This window comes from Triplophysa dalaica, chromosome 23, assembly GCF_015846415.1.
Source record: "Triplophysa dalaica isolate WHDGS20190420 chromosome 23, ASM1584641v1, whole genome shotgun sequence".
In the NCBI taxonomy this organism is placed as follows: domain Eukaryota; kingdom Metazoa; phylum Chordata; class Actinopteri; order Cypriniformes; family Nemacheilidae; genus Triplophysa; species Triplophysa dalaica.
In genome coordinates this window covers 16,955,159-16,979,913 of record NC_079564.1, presented here as the reverse complement: position 1 = coordinate 16,979,913, position 24,755 = coordinate 16,955,159, and the positions used below count along the sequence as shown (strand labels likewise).

The 24,755-nt window shown below is 37.4% G+C and overlaps 1 protein-coding gene across 3 annotated transcripts in view; it reads right to left on the bottom strand.

Moving 5' to 3' along the window:
- Positions 1 to 24,755, bottom strand: part of cdh19 (cadherin 19, type 2) — a 179,394-nt gene that overhangs the window by 12,421 nt on the left and 142,218 nt on the right. For 2 of the 3 annotated variants that reach the window (XM_056738237.1, XM_056738238.1), the window contains exon 11: positions 6,242 to 6,490. In XM_056738237.1, coding sequence (XP_056594215.1) covers positions 6,242 to 6,490 — 249 coding nt within the window. The remainder of the gene's footprint in view (positions 1 to 6,241; positions 6,491 to 24,755) is intronic. The other variant, XM_056738239.1, reaches the window with a different exon arrangement.

The following is a 24,755-nucleotide window of genomic DNA, read 5'->3' as shown; positions in this document are numbered from 1 at the left end:
CGAGCGTTTGCAGAGCTGGTCTCAAAACCTGGGTAGAAAATAGCCTATTACTTATTGATTTTGATGTTTTGATGGAAAAACTACGTGAACGATATAAGTAGACCTCATATAACAGTATAAAACAATAAACAACCAGCTTTTCTTGGGTGGCACCCCACCAGCGGCTTGCCGCCGCTGGATCTCTGTTGGTTCAGCAGTGGCAAACTGGGCAGCACACTGGGCAGCATTGAGCGGCTTGACACAGACGGACCACCACCGGGACAATATTGGCATGCCGACCATTCCAAAAATGCTGTCGGTCTGCCAGCTTTTTTTGGGTGGCACGCCACCAGCGGCTTGACGAAGCTGGACATCTGTGGCAGACTTTTTCCAGTTAAATCAAAAGGCTATTAATTTGCACATTAATGATAATTTAATGAAATTTAATAGTTTATGTAGTATATTAATCCCGTATGTAGCCTAAATGCTGCTTGATTAATGGGTGTGCTGCCAGCTGGACATTCGTGTGGCATTCAAACACTGTAGCGGAGGGAGCCATGGAAATGGGGCGGCACCAGGAACAGACAAGCAGCAAGCTTTGTTTCTGGCGGTTTTCTTCAGTGTTTTCAGGTAAGTTTAGTCACTCAAATCACACAAATACCACTCATCCACATATCTCACAACATTAAAAAAACTACTTAAAACCCAACTCTTCTGTGAATACCTGACAGACAAAAAAAACCCTTTCTCTCTAGCTTTTGTTGAAACCAGTAACTTTGTATTGGCACCAAATGTATTATGGCTCCTGTATGACATGTCGGTTGTTGCTCCCTAACTCTTTGTAAGTCGCTTTGGATAAAAGCGTCTGCTAAATGTAAATGTAAATAATACACGATTAATAAACGATTAATTAAAAGAATAATAAATTATTGTTGACACTTTTATTACTTGTAATTGACACGTATCTTTTGAATATTTACTTTTTTTTACCTTCTGCAACTTACATGGAGCACAGAAATGTGCTGCAACTAATTCAAGCGTGTTTTAATGTTTTATCATTAACAGATATGGTCGAAAAGTTGTTCTCTGAATTCATGATTGACAAAGTAACACATTGAGAAGAACATCGAGATTTCAACATTTCTACAAGGAGTTACAGAGAGGCAGAATTAAGGTGAGTTAAGAAAGCTAAAATCATAACATCACCTCATGTACTTTTTTTACAACATCTATTTACCACACATTTTCTATTATTTTTATAGTTATTTTAAGGGTTTTACATAAAACTTGAGTGGCATTGAATTCGCAATATTAAATGAATAAGTAAACCTAAAAAGCAAAAATTCTGTTATTTTAGCAAATATATTTTTGTATATTTTCTGAATACTATACTTTTTGATTTCAGCGTTTTGCCTTTCCTCTTGTTTGTTTTGTTTTAATGAATCTGGCACTGCATACTACATTTTCTTTACTCTGTGACAAACTGGATGTTATGGTCGTAGATTCTTCCTCGCTGATGGCCGAGCAGCAGAGGTGGAGCAGACCTCCTGTCAGAAAACATCTCTAAAGTGCTGTTAACGATATGACTAGTCAGTAAAACCACAAACATAAACACTACTGTTTAAATGTTTTTATGATTTTAGTTTAGTTTAGTTGGACAAAAATACAGTATAAACTGAAATATTGTTAAATATTATCACTATTTAAATAAGATGTATTTTATGTGAATATAGAGCAAAGTGTTATTTATTTCTGTGATGTTAGGCTGAATGTTCAGCATCATTAGTCAATTATTCAGTGTAGCATGAATTTTTCTTGAGCAGCAAATCAGCGTATTAGAATGATAAATAAGCTAAGTAAGGTCACAAAACTCTGTAATATTGGTAGTCCATCACACTGAAAGCACTCCTAGACTCTCCCAGTTTGAATCTAGATTAAAACACATATTTTTTGTCAAGGCATTCACATAACACATCTTGTAACCTTGTTCTCCAGTAATGAAAAAAAAATGCACATGGTCATCATTTGCTTGAAATAATACAAACAGCAGTTATGCTCATTCCTAGTTCTCCCTCCGAGGGATGCACATCCTAAAGTAACTAGAGATTTTTGTAGCTCCAGTTTGGATCAAGGATTACTTGTGAAGACTTCCGATGACACCAACACTCATGACGACTTCAGATGATGGCAAATATAGATGGACATATAAAATTACTAAATTTAATATATTGTATTCACTGCGTAAATTTGCAGATTTTTCAACCCACTTTGTAATGTTACAATATTGGCAATATATGTGAACAGACAATGTTTACTCTTTTCAGAGTTACTCGTATTGATATATTCCCATTTATTTGTCCACAGAACTCTGCTAGATAATGTTTTGCATCATTCAAATATTGTTAATTTACATATATTATAGATATTGTACCAGTATAAAGTGGGTTGACAATCTTTAAACTTTTTTTTTTTTTTTTTTAATAGAACATGACTTGTATTATCTTAGAGCTATTGCGATATGAACTTTGTTTGTTGCCGCATGTTTCTCAGTGTGTCATAGTCCCCTCTGGCTGATAAACTTCTGATTGATTGTAACATTGAAACATGCATTTTCCACCTTTAAAATAGTTAACCTGGGATTTCCTGTGGTAAAACCATCATGTCATGTTGCCATCAAATCATGTTTTTCATCATTTTTCAAACTAAGGTTTGTGTGGTAGCCTATAGTTTTTGAAAACCATGGGAACAGTTTATAATATGGATTACCACTATGCAAGTAAGACCATGGTTGTTTTTGGATTTACTGTGGTTTTACTACAATTATCAAAGTTATTATTGGTTTATTTTGTGTTTACTATGGTCTTACTGGAAACATGGATAACTATATACGTATGGATACAAATGAAGGTTAACTGAATGCTTCTATTTGTGTAACGTTAGTTAAAAGCATTTGATAAATGTAATGCATTTGTGTGTTTGATCTGTTAAAATAATAAATTAGCCATTGCTATTGAACATGTTTGAACCATTATTGTGTTTAAAGGGATTTTGGTTAGCTTAATTTAACAATTATGAACCGCGGGCCGAATGTTGAACGCCAGTATAGCTCAGCAGCAGACCGCCTGCATAAATATGCCGGCTGCCGCTGGTGGACTGCTGGAGAAAACGATGAGCAAAAAGCCGGTGGACCACAGTCGGTTGCCGCCAGTAGACCGCTAACTTTGCCACCGGTGGTCTGCCACTGGGCCGCTGGCCTTATTTTAGCTGGGTTGTGTGCAGTATATTACAGTTCACTAAATACAACATGTTTCATTTAGATATGTGTATTAAGAATGTTGGCCTATTTTGTCATGTGTTTATGTAACCGTGATAACCCTAGTTTAAAATAACTCCTGTCCGAGAAACCGCCCCTCTGTGTGCATATTTTAATCTTAGCTGATCCATTGCATAGACTGCACAATAAATTGTAATCTTCTGGAATATGGCACAGAAATCTATGAAATCAGAAATCTACAAAAATCACAGAATCACAGAAATCTACAAAAATTATGTTTATATTAGTGGTGGGTATAGATTAATTTTTTTAATCTAGATTAATCTAGATTAATTCCAAGATTAATCTAGATTAAAATGGCTCATTTGAATTCTGCCAAAGGCATTCAGAATATGTGTGCTACCCAAATAATGACTAAAAGTAAGTCTTTGAGAACGGGTTTCTCAAGCCAGGTGGCGCATTAGACCAGGGGCTCATCTCCTGTTTCCAAAATGCATCACAAACTGCTTGAGAAAGCTGTTCTACTATGATAATTGGTGATGAAGATTAAATTATGTTCAATAAGATGAACTTGTGTTTACTTCCGCATTAGCTAAGGGATGATTTGCGTTTAGGTGGTACTTGAGACTGGAAGAGCTCCTACAGTACATTTAGTCATTTAGCACAGGGGTTCCCAAATTTTTCAGACCACGACCCCCAATATTAGACTGCTGACGACCCGCGACCCGCGACCCCCGCCCTCCTCCCACTCCTTTCTCATCTTTGTGTTTTCCTCCGACAGCTTGTAAGGATTTGCGATTTGGTTACATACTGACACAGCTAAAACAAAAAGGAACACAATCTCTAAGCCAGGCTATTTTATTAACAAATTATGGACAAAAACAAATACATCCCATAACTGTGAAATAAAGACAGAATACGAACAAGCTGCCTGTAACACGCATACAACAATAACTTTGTATTCAGAAAAAAACGCCTAATGTGATGGATGGGCGCTGTGCGCGGAGCAAAGCAGATCGCCACCCGCAGATCATATTCCACCCGCAGATCATATTCCACGTTAAACCGTGAACTGTGTTTATTCTTAATGTATTCAGCGCGGAGAATGTCTTTTCGCATAAATACGTTGAGCCAAATTGCATGAGCTACATCCAACGCGGCTTTCGACGACTGTGGATATTCCAGCGCAACAGAAACCCAGAACTCGAACAGTTCTATCAGCGCATCTTCCATATCTGACGCCAGATTATTTTCCGTGGTTACATTAAATGGTGACTTTATCCAGTCATATTGGTCGGGAAGTTTTATTTCCAGTTTATTTTAATTATCCTAAATTTATACTCGCATCATTACTACCTTTTTTAACATATACAATTTTTTTTTTTAATTAAGTTTCTGTAAATCATTTCTATTGGGAAGCTTCTTAAAAATTAATATTCCCTGAAGCAAACCCGGCGGCTTCATAGCTGCATCCATGTTAGCACGTCACGTTTGATGCGGTAATTTCACAGTAACGTTATGTTGTGTTCAGACCAAACGCGAATGGCGTGTCAAGCGCGAGTGATTTATATGTTAATGCAAAGAGCCAATAGACCGCCCCGTACAGTGCAGTTAAGCTGGTATACATCCGCGCTAAAATATCAAGGTGAAAGTCATCATAGCTTGCGTAGTATAGACCCAGCTCCCAACCCAACTTTGAGAATAGATTAACGGCAACATTTTTTTTATCGCGCGATAAGAGTCTCAACGCTGTTAACGGCCCACCACTAGTTTATATCCATTTTAGTCAAACTGTTAAATAACGAATGAGTGCTTTTTATGACTGGGTATAGGGCTTTTATATTATTTGTGCAGGTTTTTGATGTTTGATTGTGCCTCATTCGCCCAAATCGTGCCGAAGGGTGTCCTATCATGTCTTTGCATTGACTTAACATGTGAATCACTTGCGCTTATCGCTTCATTCGCATTTGGAGGGAACACACAGTAAGAAAAAGCATTGTCATCCATTCAAAAAACTAGCATCTTTCCCGTTCCGCTATTTTGGCTAAAGGTTGTAGGCTTTCAATCTTGTGTCTTTGGCTTAACCCTTCCACTCACACACAGACGCCGAGTCCCAAGAAAGGCGCTTCCTGCACCGAAAAAGTGAGACCTCGCGTAAGTGGGGCAGTACTGACGATATTTTCCCACTAAATGAAACAACAGTTTATCCAAAATGACGCTAGGTTTGCCGTTATATGTCTTCTGAAAAAAGCCGCTAAAGGGGTCAGAAAAGACACTAAATGAAAGAGCTGCACACTTAGCAACAATGTCTGGAAAAATTATGTATGTATGGAAAACTGCGTCACGGTAGTCGTGGTGGGGAGGACCCCCCAGGGTAAAATGAATATAGCGGAAACACTGTTTACAGCATATTTCTATAGCTCTAGCTGACAGAAAAGTTTTGCAGTTGCACACATTGCTCCTCCTCTACAGGAAAGTACAAGTAGGTCAAACTGTATGTTTTGAAGATTAAAGTATCAGTATCCTTATCGATATCAGCAATACTGGGCCTGTATTTAACTGGTTTCAGGTCAATACCAAATTTTGCAGTATTTCCCACCCCAACAGCAGAGTAGAGGTGGAGCTACCTGTGGTTTCGAGATGTGAAAGAAGCTGCATATTCAGACCCACGTCTGCACTTTGATGAAATGGGGGCAATACTTAAGTGCATATAAGAGAGATTTAAACTGAAATATTGATCTTGTCAGACTGGTATTGACACATTACCAAAACCAGTGTTTGTTTTAATGGTATCAATATTAGTATTGATCTGCCCAGGCCTATTGGACACTAATAGCCTAAAGTGTTGAAAACACTGAAGTAGTTATTTAACTATACACAAATATCAGCAAATCAACAGAAACTAAGAAATAAAAAACACATGTTTGGCTTACTGAAATTACTTCTCATTAACAAGCAAGTAAAGTAACATTATTTGTATTTCCTTACCTACAAGTGCAATTATACACACAGCCACACTTAGCGCTGTCAGTATACTGACATCCATAGAGACTTGGGCTTTCACACCACCGGATGGACAGTGACCTGCAGGCTGGCACATACACACGATGATGGTAAGTGTATTGGTACTAGACAGGATAGGTGAACCATTGTCTCTGATAACCACAGGAAGATGATACTGCATACGATCATGTCGGCTAAAGGTGCTTCGTCGAGCCAGGATGACAGCTGTGTTATCTGTGAAAGATATTATTATCGAATTACAATAGAATTGTATACTTAAAAAATTATACTGCCAAGTGTGACATCCTACAGACATTCTTGGGATTTTTATAAAATTTTATGAATCAGTTTTAAGCCCGTACCTGTAAACAAAGAGCTGTTATATAGTAGGTAGTCAAACAAAATGCCCTTTACTGCCATGTGTAATGAAACTGTGGGTGGCAGCAACAAATTTGACCTCTCACATGTGGAAGTCATTAGCAAATTTACCACCAGATGGCGCAAAGGGACGGTTGTAATGGCTGCATATTAGTTTGTAAATTATGATAAAATAATGAAATATTGGGGATCAACGATTGGTACTACTACTAAAAATAGCTTAATAAGGAAATATAATATTTCAGCATTTTAATTTAAGCTGACTGCTAATAGTACATACAGTGTAATAGTACAATGATAGCGGCACTTGTCTATTTACTGTACACTACTACCCAGCATTTTGGATAATTACACATTAAAGAGATGTGAAAATATAAAGTGAAATAAAAACGAAAATGTGGATTTCTCTGTTACTTGGATTGTATACATAATGGGTAACATATCCTAGAGTTGTAATTGATTCCCGTTTGTCAATATTGTGACCACATTATTTATTTTAAAATATGCGTGGCCTTGCACTACTGTGCCACCGCTTAGGGCACATCATCCGATCACATTGTAAAGCTGTTTAGTAGTTGTAACGTTTAAGGCGAAACGCACAATGATGCTTGATGCATGAGGACTTTGACGAGACGCGCCTCCCATTTGGTAGACGTGTGAAAGCACCAGAGACTCGCAGTTCAAAAACACGCAAGAATAAACAATTCTTAAGACATAGTAGAAACACACTAAAACTGCACATCTAATAGAGCAACGTGGTGACCACGGATAAGGTAGCCTGTATGAACACTGTAAGGTGCTTTAGTGGACGCTAGATATAGTGCCAACATCACAAAACTGTAACCGGTATGTTCGCGGCTGTGTGTGACACGGGACCTGAATGACAGGATCGTTGGATAAGTGTTGCGGTAAATGTTCACATAATGACAGGTCGCTTAAAATTAGGGATGAGCGAGTACAGCATTATCTGTATCTGTATCTGTTAACCATATGAATTATCTGTATCCGTATCCGTACTAGGACTGGGCCTGGCCTAACCATGAAATGGGCGGGATTTAACCCGGAAATTGGGTCGGGTTGTCTTGAGATGGGCGGGGCTTTAACCGGTACGTTATTTTAAGCATGCAATTGATATGGGTTGATCAGAAATTGTTATATTTAATGCTGATTAGAAAAATATTTACATGACAGCATCAGCATTGAGCTTCAGATCAATGGTTTTGATCACGATGACAAACGAACTATATACAGAATAAGTTTTGCAACAATGAATACAACACATGCGGTTGCAATTATGAAGTAAAATGTAATGAACAAGAGTTTTCATCTCAACATAACTTTATTTTTTTAAGTTTTAATTAAAAACTGGTTAGAGCCAGCTGACGGTTTAAAAAAGACAGGCAGAGACGCAACGCGAGTCGCATTCTACCAAGCACCACGTCTGAACAAACCCCACGTTTACCAAACTCTACTGGTTAATAAGTAAGTACTACAAACCGAAATAAAAAAACAAACCTGAAGCTGAAGAAACCCTAAACGTTAACGGAAAAGACCCGCGAACCTGAGTGACTGAGGGAGAGACAGAGAGAGAGAGAGCTGCGAACACAGTCAGCAACACAATACATCTGTATGTATGTAGGGGAGGGGCGTATGGAAGCAAATAAGAGACATAATGTTTTGAAATTTAACAGCCTATGAATACTTGATTTTGAATTATTTTACTTTGGAAACCATGTATCTGAATTTATTTGTTTCGAATTTACCTCTATGAAATTTAAATATGAAAATTCTTGATTTCCAATTTAAAAACCTGAATTTAATGCTCACAAATTCAGATACAAAAAAAATCAACTTACAGAATTTCAGATAAAATACATTCAGATTGATCAAATTTGATTGCTCTTATTCAGATCTCAAATTTCAAGTTAATACTTTTCAAAGAAAACATATGTCTAATTCGACTGCTCAAATTCAGCCTACTTTTCAACACTAATAGAGGAAAACCATCACAACCCTAGGTTCTTATTTAACACCGTGGTTAAATTAACAAAAAATAAGTCGTCATCGACGTCAGATTCTGATTATCAGCATAACAGTGATGAATTTATGAACTACTTCACGAGTAAAATCCAAGATATAAGAGAAAAAATTATAACAATGCAACCTGTAGTGAAATCCGCTGAACAAACTAACTACAGCACCCCTAAGGAGAAATTGCAATTATTTTCTACAGTAGATCACGATGAACTGTCTATAATTATTAGATCATCTTAATCATCAACATGCATGCTAGACCCTATACCTACAAAACTACTGAAAGAAATGCTCCCAGAAATTATAGATCCTCTTCTTAGTATTATTAACTCATCTCTGACATTAGGACATGTGCCTAAAGCATTTAAGGTGGCTGTTATAAGGCCTCTTTTAAAAAAAACCAAACTTGACCCTAAAGAACTAGGGAATTACAGGCCTATATCGAATTTACCTTTTATATCTAAAGTTCTGGAAAAAGTAGTTTCAACTCAATTATGCTCCTTCCTCCAAAGGAATGACATTAATGATGAATTCCAGTCTGGATTTCGAGCATGTCACAGTACAGAGACTGCTTTGATCAGAGTTACAAATGATCTGCTTTTAGCGTCTGACCGTGGCTGTATTTCGTTATTGGTGCTGCTAGACCTCAGTGCTGCATTTGACACCATTGACCACAGCATACTTCTACATAGACTCGAAAATTACGTCGGCATTAACGGAATAGCATTGAAATGGTTTAAGTCTTATTTATCCGACCGTTTTCAATTTGTAGCAATAAACAATGAGGTGTCCCGCAAATCACAAGTCCAGTACGGTGTACCACAGGGCTCAGTCTTGGGACCCCTGCTCTTCGCATTATACATGCTACCTCTAGGAGATATAATAAAGCGACACGGAATTAGCTTTCACTGTTATGCTGATGATACTCAACTTTATATTTCCTCGATGCCTCATGAAACCCAGCAGTTTCATCGAATAAAGGATTGCATAGTTGACTTAAAAATGTGGATGAGTAACAATTTTTTACTACTAAACTCGGACAAAACAGAAGTGTTACTTACTGGACCGAAAACTGCTATGCGTAACAACCAAGAATACTGCTTAACGATTGACGGATGCTCCATAAAATCCTCGTCATCAGCTAAGAATCTTGGCGTTGTATTCGACAGTACTCTCTCATTTGAAAGCCATGTCGCAAACACCTGTAAAATTGCATTTTTCCATTTTAAGAATATATCTAAATTACGTCATATGCTGTCACTGTCAGATGCAGAGAAATTAATTCATGCATTCATGACATCAAGACTAGATTACTGTAATGCACTTCTAGGTGGTTGCCCTGCGGGCCTATTACAAAAACTGCAACTGGTTCAAAACGCGGCAGCTCGAGTTCTTACACGTACAAAAAAGTATGAGCATATAACCCCGGTTCTGTCAACCTTGCACTGGTTACCTATAAAGCATCGCATTAACTTTAAGATCTTGCTTATTACCTATAAAGCCCTACATGGTCTAGCGCCGCAGTATTTGAATGAACTTCTATTGTATTACAGACCTCCACGTACATTACGCTCTAAGGGGTCCTGTCAGTTGGTAATACCTAGAATTTCAAAATCAAGTGCAGGTGGTAGATCCTTTGCTTATCTAGCGCCTAAACTTTGGAATATTCTTCCATGCACGGTCCGGGAGGCAGACACACTCTGTCAGTTTAAATCTAGACTAAAGACTCATCTTTTTAATCTTGCATACACTACACCTCCATAATATTAATCCTCAGGGGATTTAGGCTGCATTATTTAGATCAACCGGAACCAGGAACACATCCAACAACAAATGATGTACTTGTTGCATCAAAGAGTGCAGAACAGTACTCTACTCTCAGCCAGTCTTGTCTCTTTGTTCCAAGGTTACCGCAGGATGCAGTTCATGCCCAGACCTGATGGCAGAGCTGAGAATGGGAAGCGGTGACCTGACAAGTGCTAAGAGGATAGAGCTGGATAAAGGACGCGACTACTTTGTTTTTCCTACAACATTTCAAATGCTATTAGATTGTTAATGATAATCTTTAATCCTTAATTTTTATATTTTTACTAAGCCTTGTTGTGCAAGCACTGTTGAGCTTGTGCAGAGGCAGCAGCTTTTGCCAGAGGGGAACTGGAATCCCCTGGTTGGGCCTGGGTTCCCCTGAGGTTTTTTTTCTCGATGGGAGTTTTGGGTTCCTCACCACCGTTTGCATATTGTTTTGCACTATCTGCCTGGCCGGGGGGGCTGCTTTAGAATTCATACTTGTATTAAATGTGTCTCATGTACAGCTGCTTTGGAACAATGAAAATTGTAAAAAGCGCTATATAAATAAAGTTGAGTTGAGTTGAGTATTGCAGTAGATCTGTTTCTATGAATTAGTTTGATGATTGTCACCATTGTTGATGTCTAAGTGTGTCAGTAAAGCTTCTTTCAGTAAAATGCTTGACACCAAATTTAACCATTTTAAATGATCTCTTTCTTTGTCAGTGCATAGAAACACCACTACAAGCATTGAAAGAGAATTAAGTAGACATTTCTTGTACCCATGTACACAGTAAACATTTCTGTACAAGTGTTAGAACATATAATAATGAATGACACATAATTAACATGTTACACCACAGCAACCAATGTACACAATGTGCGTAGTGTACACATAATAATGATACATAATTTAGATATAACCACACAGCAGCAACTGTGCACACAATGGGCCTCATTCATGAAACAGTAAATATAAGAGTAAATTTTGAGTACTTTGCACATAAAACAGACCTTCCTGAAATCTATCCTCTGGATTCACAAATACTTCACAACTGTGAGATCTCATACATTTACATTTAGGCACTTGGCAGAAGCTTTTATCCAAAGCAACTTACTTTGCTTTATCCTATACATTTTACATAGGTTTTTGCAATCCCCTGTGATCGAACCCACAACCTTGCGTTGTTAACACAATGCTCTTACCACTGAGCTACATGAAAGCTAGTAACATACACACATAGTAAAATGTGTGTATGTTAAGGAATTTCTATCATTCGTAAAGACGGGCACATGCACGCTCACTAGACATTTGCATAATCCCAACCGATGATTTTACAGCTACCCCTATGACGAATCTAGGGATGCTGGATTCCTCTGGACTTTATTCTCTGGTTTGGCTACATTATATTGCATGAATGCAAAAGAGACTAATAGGTTATATGCTTACCAATAAATTAATAATTAAGTGTTTTTATCCAGCTAAAATAATAATACCTGGTGCTCTTCTGAAAACAACCAGCTGGTGTAACTCATGAAATATCATTACGATACATAGTGCATCAAAATGCAGTATCATTAGTTTGTTTAAAATACAGATCGTTACATGCTGTTTTATGCACTATTTTCACGTGGTATGGAGCAGCCATACTTTTTTTTCATACCAAAAAACATTTTGAAAATACGAACATTTTCATAAATCCGAAAATTTACATCAAAATGACTTTACGAATGATTTACACAAAAAACCTCATCAACGATGACAGTTATTAATCAAATTAATATAAACAGTTAAATCGCGATGCATGCTGGGAGTCATAAATGAGTTTGTTCTTTGGTGTAACCCACCAAGATGTTTTCTTTTGTTGATTGTGACCATTGTTGAGTTTCAAACATTGATTCTGGATGTCTAATTGATTCAGTTGCTTGACAGTTTCTGGGTGTTATCTGTAATTTCTAAAGATTATGACATTCATAACACTGTTTTAACTCCTTCTTACATGACTGACACAAAGTACTATTTAGGTAATTTCAAAGTGAGTATATCACAACGAACATTACATTGGTTGGCAAAAAAAACTTAAGTAAACACTGCTCACAATAATGGTGGTTTGTTAAAATTGGAAAACAATTTCTAAATAGGTCCATTGAGTTTGCGCCTTCATTTCTTAAATACATGTACTGTGAAACAGTGAAATTCAATATGATAAATTAATTATTACATGACAGGATGCAACACATTAATGATTAAAACAAGAGTTATTCACGTTTATAATAAAAAAGCGATATAGTCTGAGAATTGAACTAAATGAAGGACATAGAAAATGAATCATTAAATCATTAGAACAAACGTGTTATGATCACAGGTTCATATAAGGATATTTTTTTCTGCCAGTCTAAAGCGAGTGCATATGCCTGATACTGATAATGAACAGTCTTCATTTAACATATCACCAAGTTAAACGAAACATTAAACATTTTGAATGCGCAACAGCGTATTGGAGAACCTTAAGTCATGTAACAAGAAACTATATCAGAAAATAATGTTACAAAGCCAAAATGTGAGGGCAAACATTACACAATATCACTATTTGTATAATTATAAAGAAATGCAGACTGGAGAAAGTAAACAGCACAAGGCGAAAATGTAACATAAATTATTATTATGAGCTAGAACAGAGGCTGTGTGAAGATGAATGTTAAAATATACCAATACCATGTTGGTTGCACCAATACATATGAATGTTTGTCTTTTTTGATTTATACAGCTTTCCTGTAGCTCAGTGGTAAGAGCATTGCGTTAACAACGAAAGGTTGTGGTTTCGATCCCAGGGGATTGCAAATACCTATGTGAAATGTATAGGATAAAGCAATGTAAGTTGCTTTGGATAAAAGCATCTGCCAAATGTCTAAATGTAAATTTATTTAAAAGATTGCACATTTAATTTACATTTGCATTTGCACATTTGCAAATTATTTATTTCTTGTTTTGTGACAGTTTGTAATCAGAAGTTGAAGAGTAAAGTCTTTTATTTAAGTATCGTATTGAGTATTTTTATTAATTTATAATGTAACATTATAGCGTGACATTTGTGTCAACAATCTTCAAGCACTGGTGACTCCGCGTGCTGGGAGGGGGCCTCCAAATCAAATTCTGCTTAGGGCCCCCAAGAGGCTCGGGCCGGCACTGCACCACATATATTACCGATTATTAATTAAACCAATTATAGCATACATATACACTCACCTAAAGGATTATTAGGAACACCTGTTCAATTCCTTCATTAATGCAATTATGGTGGTGGTGTAATGGTGTGGGGGATATTTTCTTGGCACACTTTAGGCCCCTTAGTGCCAATTGGTCATCGTTTAAATGCCACAGCATACCTGAGGAATGTTTCTGACCATGTCCATCCCTTAATGACCACCATGTAGCCATCCTCTGATGGCTACTTCCAGAAGGATAATGCACCATGTCACAAAGCTTGAATCATTTGTAAATTGGTTTCTTGAACATGACAATGAGTTCACTGTACTAAAATGGCCCCCACAGTCACCAGATCTCAACCCAATAGAGCATCTTTGGGATGTGGTGGAACGGGAGCTTCGTGCATCCCACAAATCTCCATCAACTGCAAGATGCTATCCTATCAATTTGGGCCAACATTTCTAAAGAATGCTTTCAGCACCTTGTTGAATTAATGCCACGTAGAATTAAGGCAGTGCTGAAGGCGAAAGGTGGTCAAACACAGTATCAGTATGGTGTTCCTATTAATCCTTTAGGTGAGTGTAGTTCATAAGCTTAAACTGCGCTATAGAAATCCCTTTTAAATAATGCTTCATGCGAATTGAATTTCATGTAACTTTGACTTGTTGACAGCGCTTGTCTTTTACGGCTTAACGTCATAACTCTTGCCCCTCTGTTGACGCAATGAGTTTGACGCGTCAACTCGCGCTGAGTGAAGATCTGTGAATAGACTGCCACTCAGCGGTAAACAATAGTTAACACACATTAAAGAAGTACCGCTGCGAAGACGACGGCGGCGGAAGGCTCATTCTGGTTGAGTACCTACTGTTCCTTGACACATCTATATTTCAAGTGGCGCATTCGCACTGGATAAGTGAAACCCGTGATTTTACTCAAATTTACTGACTTATTTCCCAGATGTCATGCTTTGAATATAGATTGTATAGCCTATAGTTGTGTGCAGTGGCGGCTCCAGACAATTTTGATTGGGGGGGCAATGGGGGTCCTGGTCATTTCAAGGGGGGTCTCATGAAAACCAAAAAAAAAATACAGTGGACACGGCTAATAACTGCATATTACTGCTACTAAACAAATAAAACCAGATCGATGCACACTGTGAAAAAAATGACGACAGGCAAAACAAAAAGCCGCTTCTTTTGACAGAATATTCAAGCCACTTGTACTGTTTGTTTGAACCACGAGTAACTAAAACCCCTGGATGCTAGCTGCCCCTGCGATCCAAAAGAACGACACGGTTATGATTTTAATTAAGCTGTCTTGGTTTCTAGGCTGGGCCATGGCTTAAATCCCCCGTTTTATCCATTCCATTTCTAATAAGTATTTGCAACATTAAGTGCATAATGAAAATAAAAATTCAATTATATCAATTACATTTGTATTCATAAAAGGAACTCCCAAATGTAATTGATATTATTGAATTTTTATTTTCATTTTTTACTTAATGTTGCACATATTTATTTGAAATGTATATTTAGATACACGATTGCATTGTCAATTTACATACTGCATTGCCATTTTGCATATTACATTGCAAATTGAATTTTACAACACACGCTTCCATATGCGAGTTGCTCCGGTCCCACCTCCTCATCCTCCAATTCCTCGGTGTCCTCTATTTCTAATTCTAGGATCAAGCAGGGCTCGCCCTCCACTGCAACGGGTATATTTTCAGTCCTATTTCCGCTGCTGTCAATTTGTTTATAGGTATGACGAAGCGATCCATTTTTAGCTTCAAGATATAAAGTGCGTTGCAGCACTTACGGGCTCGCGGCAGCGCCTTGAACGCAATGACACAAGGCGCAGCGGCAGCACCGTTCATGGGGCGTCTCAGTGATTCTTATGTTTATATTTTTTTATATGTCGAATAAATTATGAATTATTATTGTTCTGCATAGTTTGAAGAGGACCATTGTTAAATCTTTATCCCGGATATATATATTTATATTAAATATTTTTTAATCAGGGAGGGGGTTGGGGGTCAAATGGGGGGTCAAGGCGTTTTTGGGGCGGGTCTTGAGACCCCCCAAGACCCCCCCTGGCGCCGCCGGTGGTTGTGTGGTGTTTAACGATATATGACTGTACCCCACTAAACATTGGACGTCTGATGGACGTGCAGATTATGTCTATATTGCCTCCGTCGGTCCAAGACCGATTCTGGACGTCTACACGACGTGCAAACTAGGTCCGCTATTTGGAAGTCTAACCATGACCCCACTTGGAAGTCAATATGTAGTTCAAAATTTGCACGTCGAACTAGGAACCTTATTTGGACGTTTAAGACATGTGCAGAAAATTGAAATGAATAATGTATACATTAATTATTAATATATTATTTCATATTTGTCAAAATGGTTAAGGAATAATTATTTGTCATGATTTTTTTTCTTATTTAATTATTTATTGAGTACACATTTTACTAATTTTCCTCTAATTTACTGGTTCATTTTAAGTGTCTCTGGTTTTTGTTCGTCTCCGAATGTGTTCAATGTGGTACATGTTATCATGGTAAATACAACACTGTAGATCTAAAACCATTAGCCGCACCCTAACATGTAGCTATTGCGTCAGTTACGTTTGATATGCGTGAAATTCGCGGGGTTGCAGGCCGTGTGGAACACGAACTTTACGCTACTCTGATTGGGTGAGCCAGGACGTCTTCATAACACAATCAGTAAACGCCACTCTGGTTGGCCTAGGCAATACGCCAAGCATGCTGCGTCAAGTATTCGGAGAGCACTACTGAAGCAGATGGTTTCTCGACTCTCGTCAGTTTAACTTAACCGTCAATCAACATTAAATCCTCTTTTTCCACTCAGTTGAATGTAAGTACGGTCATCTTAGTTAGTTTTATGTGCACTATATAGATGTTTAAGCTTTGTTGTCTAAACCTGCTGTAGCTACAATTAGCATTATCTCTTTCCTTTATATATAGATATATGATTTTAATAAAAATATTAAAACATGTAGGATCAGAAGTAGGACAACAGTTTTCGACTCTGTCACACGAACATACTTGGAGTAAAATCACTGTAAATTAGTGATGCGCGGATGGCGGGCAGAGTTGATCCGCGGGTCAAGTCAGGTGGGTTAGTTAATTTAAAATACATTCTTATGAAACGCGGGTGGATGTGATCAGTCATTAATAATAGAAATATTAGCTATATTTCTCGAAATTACAAATGTGTTTTAAATGCATTTTCCACCAGACATACGCTAATTTGAATTTATTAAAAAAATTAAGCGCGTGGCGGAGGTATATGGTGATTGGTCGAGAAGCCTCCTGCTCGAAAAAGTAAAATGGCGGCCGAAACTACCGTTTGAGCATATTTTTATGCAAGTTAAATTTTCACTTTTAACAAGTTCTGCTTGCATTGATCTAGCGAGAAATGGACTGGCCTCAAGACTGGCACTTCGAATATGATACATCCCCACCCAGCACTAGACGTCATTTGGACGTCTTTTTTTGGGCTAAATCAAGTCGGCCCGTCCTGGCCGTCTTTTAGCCCAAAAAACGACGTCGAAATGTGGTCTTTTTTTGGTCCGTCGAAATTAGCCCAAAAATCGATGGCGAAATGCGGTCTTTTTTTTGGTCCGTCGAAATTTGGTCGAAATTAGTCCAAAGATCGACGTATATTACTAATATTGATATGAAAAGAAAATCACATTCCAGTAGTTTCTTGATAAAAACGTGTGTTGCGACTATTTCTTAAAATATAATTTAACTAGTTCAACAATGTGGCAAAAGCACACAAATATTTATAATGAGCCGATACGCTTATAATGGAAGCCGTAATATTCAATATAAAATATCCATAAAGATAACGTTGTGACTGCTAATTCATTTTTATAAATTGTTTTCCCCGCTTCTTCATGATGCACATACCTTTCAGACGTTTCTTAAGGTTGGTTGATTTGTTGTTAATGCTCATAATGTTGCATTCGTGAGTGTTTTTGTTATACAAAATTACAGCTTTTACAGCGCCAAAAACAAGCATTAATGTTATGCCAGATCATCATTGTCAATCAATATTGACAAAGTCGTTGAACAAAGCACAAAAATTATCTTTTCTCATCCAAAAGCAAACTCCTGAATCTTCAGTTTCTGCACATTAATGGAACTTTACAATAAACTGGGTTCTATGTTTAGATGTAACTACAAAATTAGCTTCTTTGAGGCAAATTCAGAATAGTTAATCCAAAAATTATGATTCTGTCATAATTTACTAATTGTCCCAAACCTGTGTTAATGTCTTTGTTCTGCTGAACACAAGGGGAGACATTTTGAATAAAGTTTGTGACATGGCCACGATTGCAGTGGATTTGAGAAAATGAAAACTTGATTTTAAACAAAGTTCATTTCAAATTTCAAAACCAATGACTTCATTCTGCCACAATTACATTTTGATGCCATTGAAGAAAAAGATCATTGGATGAGAAGGTTCTTCAATGCACATCTCATTGAAAAAAAGGTAAGATTTTTAATTCGATATTTAATAATTATAAATGTTTTCGTTTACTTAAGGAAATCAATTTTTATTTAAGGTCATATCTATAAAATGAACATAAGACTTTTATCTCTTATCCCGAATCCCGAACTGAATATTCAGTTCAGTATATCTAGAAACAAGAGCGCCATGGCAGAGGGAGAGGGCCCCAAAAAACGAAAATATAAGACACATTTTACCCAAGGCTACACGAAAGTGTACCCCTGTCTTATAAAAGTGAAAAATAATGACAGTCTTGCACGCTGTACAGTTTGCAATAGCGACTTCAGCATTGCCCATGGTGGGTTAAATGATTGTAGAAGACATGTTGAGGTGAGTTCATCAAGTTTCATTTGATTTCATGTGCATATTATTCAGGTCGGCTAACAACTAACTACATGAAAACACCTTAGACATATTCTAAATTGCAATGGAATATAAATAAAAGCAGTTTACATAATAGATAGAGAGAAAGAGAGAATTTTATTTGTCATTGTGCAGTAGTAGGCTACCATACAACGAAATTTGCGTGTGCATCATCTAAAAATGCTTGTGCATCATCTAAAAATACTCGCTTTCATATACACACTCACACAATAAATAAAGTATAAAGATTATAAAACAATAACAGGGCATCCAATATTACACTGAAGTCCCCTTGCATAAAGTCCCTTTCTATAAAGTGCAACTGTGCTGACTGTGGTAGGGGTGTTTGATTGTTCAGTTCTTTGATGGCCCTTGGGATAAAAGTATAAATAGTATTAGCAGCTTATATAAATAGTCAAATTAATCTACATATTTTAATGATTAACAAATAATTGCATAGGCCTATAACCTGTAGAAATTATATATTATGCTTTTATATCTTTTAGGGACATATATCCTTGGCCTCCTTTTTTTGTTGGGGGGGGGCGGCGGGATCGGCAGGGGGTTCTGCTTTCGGGATACCTCCTTGAAATGCTTTTTTGCAGGTTGAGATGTCTGGTTATGACCTCATTTCCTTTGCACATACCCCAGTCAAGTTAAAAGTAAAACTAAATTAACTTAAATGGACGTCTGTGTTTACAGATGGCTTTAAGAATGAGAGAATGGCGAAAATGTCAAAGAGAGCTCGATCAAGTTCTATGTCATTCTGACAGTGATGATGAACATTTGGGCATTCAAAATAATTCTGACAGTGTGCCTAGCTCTAACTGCACAGCTTTGAAGATGACCTGAGACTGTGGGCCTTAGAGCACAAATTGACACACAGAGCACTTAATGGTTTATTGCCCATATTAAGAAAACAAGGACACATATTGCCTGTGGATTGCCGTACATTCCTTGCTACACCACAATGTAACACAACAGAGCCTAAATGTGGCGGCCGGTACAAGTACTATGGCTTAGAAAAGGGTATCTGTCGTTTTTTAAGTCAGATGGACAGTAATGATGTGCGCCTCAGTGTAAACATTGATGGCATCCCACTTTTCAAAAGTAATAGTATCCAATTCTGGCCAATACTGGTGAAGTGTGAACAATTTGATCCATTTATTGTTGCTATATTTAGTGGACAACGTAAGCCAACTCCACTTGAGGAGTTTCTTAAAGACTTTTTGACAGAGTACAAACATCTCAAAGAAAATGGTGTAGTTTATGAAGGCCAGACTTACACTGTCAGTATTGATGCTCTGATCTGTGACGCGCCAGCAAGGGCATATCTAAAATGTATTAAGGGTCATACTTCATATGAGAGTTGTGAAAGATGTTTAATCAGAGGTGCACGTGTTGAGAGAAGAATAGTTTTCAGTGAACATGAATGCACTTCTCGAACAGATGACGGTTTCTCCAGGGTGGAGTACAGAAACCACCAAACTGATGTCAGCCCCCTCATTGCTGCAGGAATTCCTTGTTACTTCATTTGTCTTGGATTAAATGCATATGGTCTGCTTGGGAGTAGTTAGACGCCTGTTAATTTACCTTACTCGTGGCCCAAAAATGTGTCGTTTATCTGTGAGGCAAAAGGATGCAATTTCTCAAAAACTTATTGCACTGAGAGGGAAGATGCCAAGTGAATTTGCTAGACAACCAAGGGGTTTCAACGAAATGGATAGGTGGAAAGCCACTGAACTACGACAGTTTTGGCTATACACAGGACCTGTAGTATTGAGAACTGTGTTGTCCCCTGAAAGATACAAACATTTCTTGTCCTTGACAGTAGCCATGTCGATAATGCTGGAGTCTGATGACCGGATTCGAAATGCCTATCTCCAATATGCTCATGAACTAATCAAGTACTTTGTCATGTGCTGTGCTGACCTGTATGGCAAGACCTTTCCTGTATACAATATACATGGATTAATTCATCTCCAGATGCCAGCCACTTCAACTGTTCCTTAAATGACATTTCCTGTTTTCCATTTGAAAACTACCTGCAACGAATCAAGAAACACGTGAGGAGCGGGAGAAGTCCCCTGGAACAGGTTACCAGGCGTTTGTCAGAAATGGAACATTCAGAAGTAAACAAAAGCAAAATGCTCCCGAAAGTGTTTATCTCTGATAAAGAAAGGGACAGTTGTTTTCTCTTGAGAGACGACAGATTCGCATTTCTCAGACAAAGAAATGCAGATGGTACCTTTGCTTGTGAAATCCTGCATCAGCGTCACACTTCACTATTATTTCACCAACCATGTAGCTCTGGACTTCTGAATATAGTCTGCATAGGAAATGGTCATGTCAGGATGAAAAAATCACTACTACATGAAAGCGATCTGTTCCGCAAGGTGGCCTGCCTTCCACAAGATACTGGTGGATCTGTCCTCTTACCCCTTCGACATGGTCTGGAACACAAATTTTAAAGGTAGACTTTTCTTATTCTTTTATCTAGATCACAGCAGGGTTATCACTGCCGATCACCTGTTTGTTTTCTGCATCTTCCTCAGTGACTCCTTTCTCACTGCATCCATAAACATCCCCTTGCCTCCCTCTTCACTATTTCCTTCTCCTAATGTAACCCTCATCCCTCTTCAGCACATGTCCTGTTGCTCAAATAGAACACCATGGTGCTAGCAGGGCTGATAAAATTTTAAAATTGCAACTTGAATGCAATGTAAGAGCATGGATAAAAGCGTCTGCTAAATGCATACATTTCCAAACCGTATCAACCTAACCTCACTTGCTTTATCCACTAACTTAACAGGGGCTGACCCTCTAATGCACTCATTAGTGATCTTGTCACTCCTAATGAGAATTTAGCATGAGCTAAATCAAAATATTAAAGCTTTAAGTTACATGCATATGCTCTTCTTTCCAGGTCATGTACGCCAGGGCTGTTTGGAAGGAGGGTGAACAAGAGGAGGAGGGTGTAGTTCCTTAAAATTGGATCGACAGGAACAATAGAACAGTTAGATGGCCACATAACATGAGCACCACAAAAACCGAAAGAGCATTAAAGGAGAAAATGAACCCCCAGGATGACTGGATGATGTTTCCTTTAATTAAAATAAAAATGACTTCAGGCAAATAATTTTTATGAATCGAAAATTAAATCTATATCCAAGTCAAATATTACTGAAGAAATGTTTTTTCTTAAGTTGAATTGTCTAACTTCTAGATAACCATCGTGAATGCAACAACTACAACCTGACCAGTCAGGCTGAGGAGGAGGAGGATGAGGAGGTGGTTATTAGATCAAGGAACCGCACTAAAAAAGGAACTCCGGAGGGTTTTGTAATAAATTGTATGTTTTTCATTCTCAAGTAATTCCTTTGTTATCTGTTGACACAAATTGGGGCTAAAATTTTAGAAATCAATATTTATGTACTTTTTTTTGCAGAATTAACAGATTCAGATGAGGAGGTGAGCGTCTATGGAGGACCAGGAGAGTCATGTGTAAAGTAATAAAGCATTTCATTGTTTAATAACTAATTCTTCAATAAAAATAGGCATTAATCCATTTATTTCTAATTTCATTTTTTAATGGGCAATAAAAAGTGTGATTGTAAAAATAATTATTAAATTAAATATTAATCCATCAATAAATACTTCAATTTAAAAAGGGACTTTTAAAAATCAACATAAAACACGAAATAAATACACCATTTTAAAGCGCATTAATGAATTCCTTTATAAATAGTGGAATTTCAAAATCTATTTCAAAATGCGATTTAAAAAGAGGAATAAATAATTGGATTTACAAATTAAACTAGAAATAAATGTTTTAATCCGTCATTTAAACGACTATTTCTTTTAGCATTTGCATTTCCATTTCCCCTCTGCATTTCCTTATTCGATTTGCCAAATCATTTAGCTTTTCCATTTAGCCTCTCTATTTACCATTTCCGTGACACTCTGGGGCCTTGCATGCTCAAACGAGGTAAAACAATGCAAATTAGCCGCGGTGAGACAGATGTAACAAGCTCTCTGATTGGCTAGTTCAGTTTACGTCATGTTCAGGGGTGTGTCAGATGAGCAATGGAGAAGAGAGGATAGTCTGTTGTTCACTACACGTGTAACCAGCGCGTTATCAGCGCCTGCTTATTCTCTAACACAAATCATAGAAAATGAAACTTATTGTTAGAACAGGTTAAAGCATTCATACTGCACGTGGAAGCAGCAGTGCTGCGGTCATTTTGGCGCCGAGTCTATTTATGATGCGATGCTTACATGGAGTTAACGTGACACAAGTTACGGTGCTTATGGCCCAAATGCTTATAGATTCACGCGAAATGTAACAGTTTTACCATTAAAGCATGTAACTGATGTCAGCTGTGTTTTAATCCGCCAATATCTACTCTTTATGAAACCGCAAACACACACCATGGTGTGTATTATATGCATATAGTAGATGCAGTGCCGGTGTTACAAATTTTCTGTTACCCGTGATATTTTGTGAACGCAGTAGGCGCTGTTGTCACTGTCGACAATTCTCTACGCAAAGAGCGTAAATTCGGGCGAGGATGCGCTTTTGCTCGTGCGCAGCTTTTTAATCTTGGGCAATAACGCGATTTGTTCTCGTGCACGTTACTGTGAGCGGGCTTTTCGGAAAGTCTGTTAAGAGTGCTGACGTGACGTGAGTGCCTGAACACGCAGATTGAACTGTACAAAGCAGGATCATTTAATTCCTCTACTGATTGCGTTTGGCATTATTGTGATTGCCATGGTAGTTGTTTTATAGCCAACATGTAGGTGTGTGTATGTATATATATATATATATATATATATATATACATATATAAAAAGTGAATACACACACACACATATATATATATATATATATATATATATATATATATATATATGTGTGTGAGTGAGTGCGTATTACCCTTTAGCCAAATAATAGAACAGCAATCACGACAATCTAAACGTTGTCCATTTAAGAAACATGGACATAAATGAGCTTTGTGTTATACATAAATACATAAATACATGCATTATAGGCTATAAAATGTACATAAGAACATAATATTATAAAATGATATGTTTATAATGTACAGAGTAACCTTGTAGTACAGCAGCTCACCATATTTCACTATGCACGGTAACAGGCTAAAAAAAGCTTTTACCTTCCCCTGTTTTACACAGAATAGCCTTATTGTTCTCCATATTCACTCTTTTGACATGTAATGCCTTCTGTGTCTTATCCTGAAGAGCATTTAGCTGTGATGAGAACAGTGACTGTGGTACAGCAGGTCACCATATATCACAATGCTTACTAACGGCCTAAAATAATCCGTTACCTTCCCCAGTTTTACACAGAATAGCCTTATTGTTCTTCATATTCACTCTTTTGAAATCTAATGCCTTCTGTGTCTTATCCTGAAGAGAATTTAGCTGTGATGAGAATAGTGACTGTAGTACAGCAGGTAACCATATCTCACGATGCACAGTAAAGGCCTAAAAAAATCTGTTACCTTCCCCTGTTTTACACAGAATAGCCTCATTGTTCTTCATATTCACTCTTTTGACATGTAATGCCTTCTGTGTCTTATCCTGAAGAGCATTTAGCTGTGATGAGAATAGTGACTGTGGTACAGCAGGTCACCATATTTCACGATGCACAGTAAAGGCCTAAAAAAATCTGTTACCTTCCCCTGTTTTACAATATATGGGTTAACTTTCTGAAATGAGTGACAAAACATATTGACCTTTTTCATGATATTCTACGTTTTTAGCTTTATTTTATTAAATACTAAATAATTATTTTTTAATATTCTTCCCATCTCCCCATATCGCACATGCCAATCATGTGGGGACTCCGTTAGCTAGTTTGCACCAACTGGAAAGCAGATTAACGTGATCGGATCCCTGATATTATATCTGTGCAAAATGGATGGTAATATGCAGCTGGGACTGAAGAACAGTCTTTTAAAAGGGGAATATCCCAAAGATGCTGATAAACAGAAGTGTTACATTTTGAAAAGAAGAGCTAACTACTTTCGTATCATTGGTAGGTAATGTTAATAAACACCTGAGAGAAAAGTACACTAGTGGGTATGGCTATAGGCTTTTCAAATATTCATTATCCTCACTATAAATATAGTCTTACTACAGTAACTGTTAAGCATGGTAT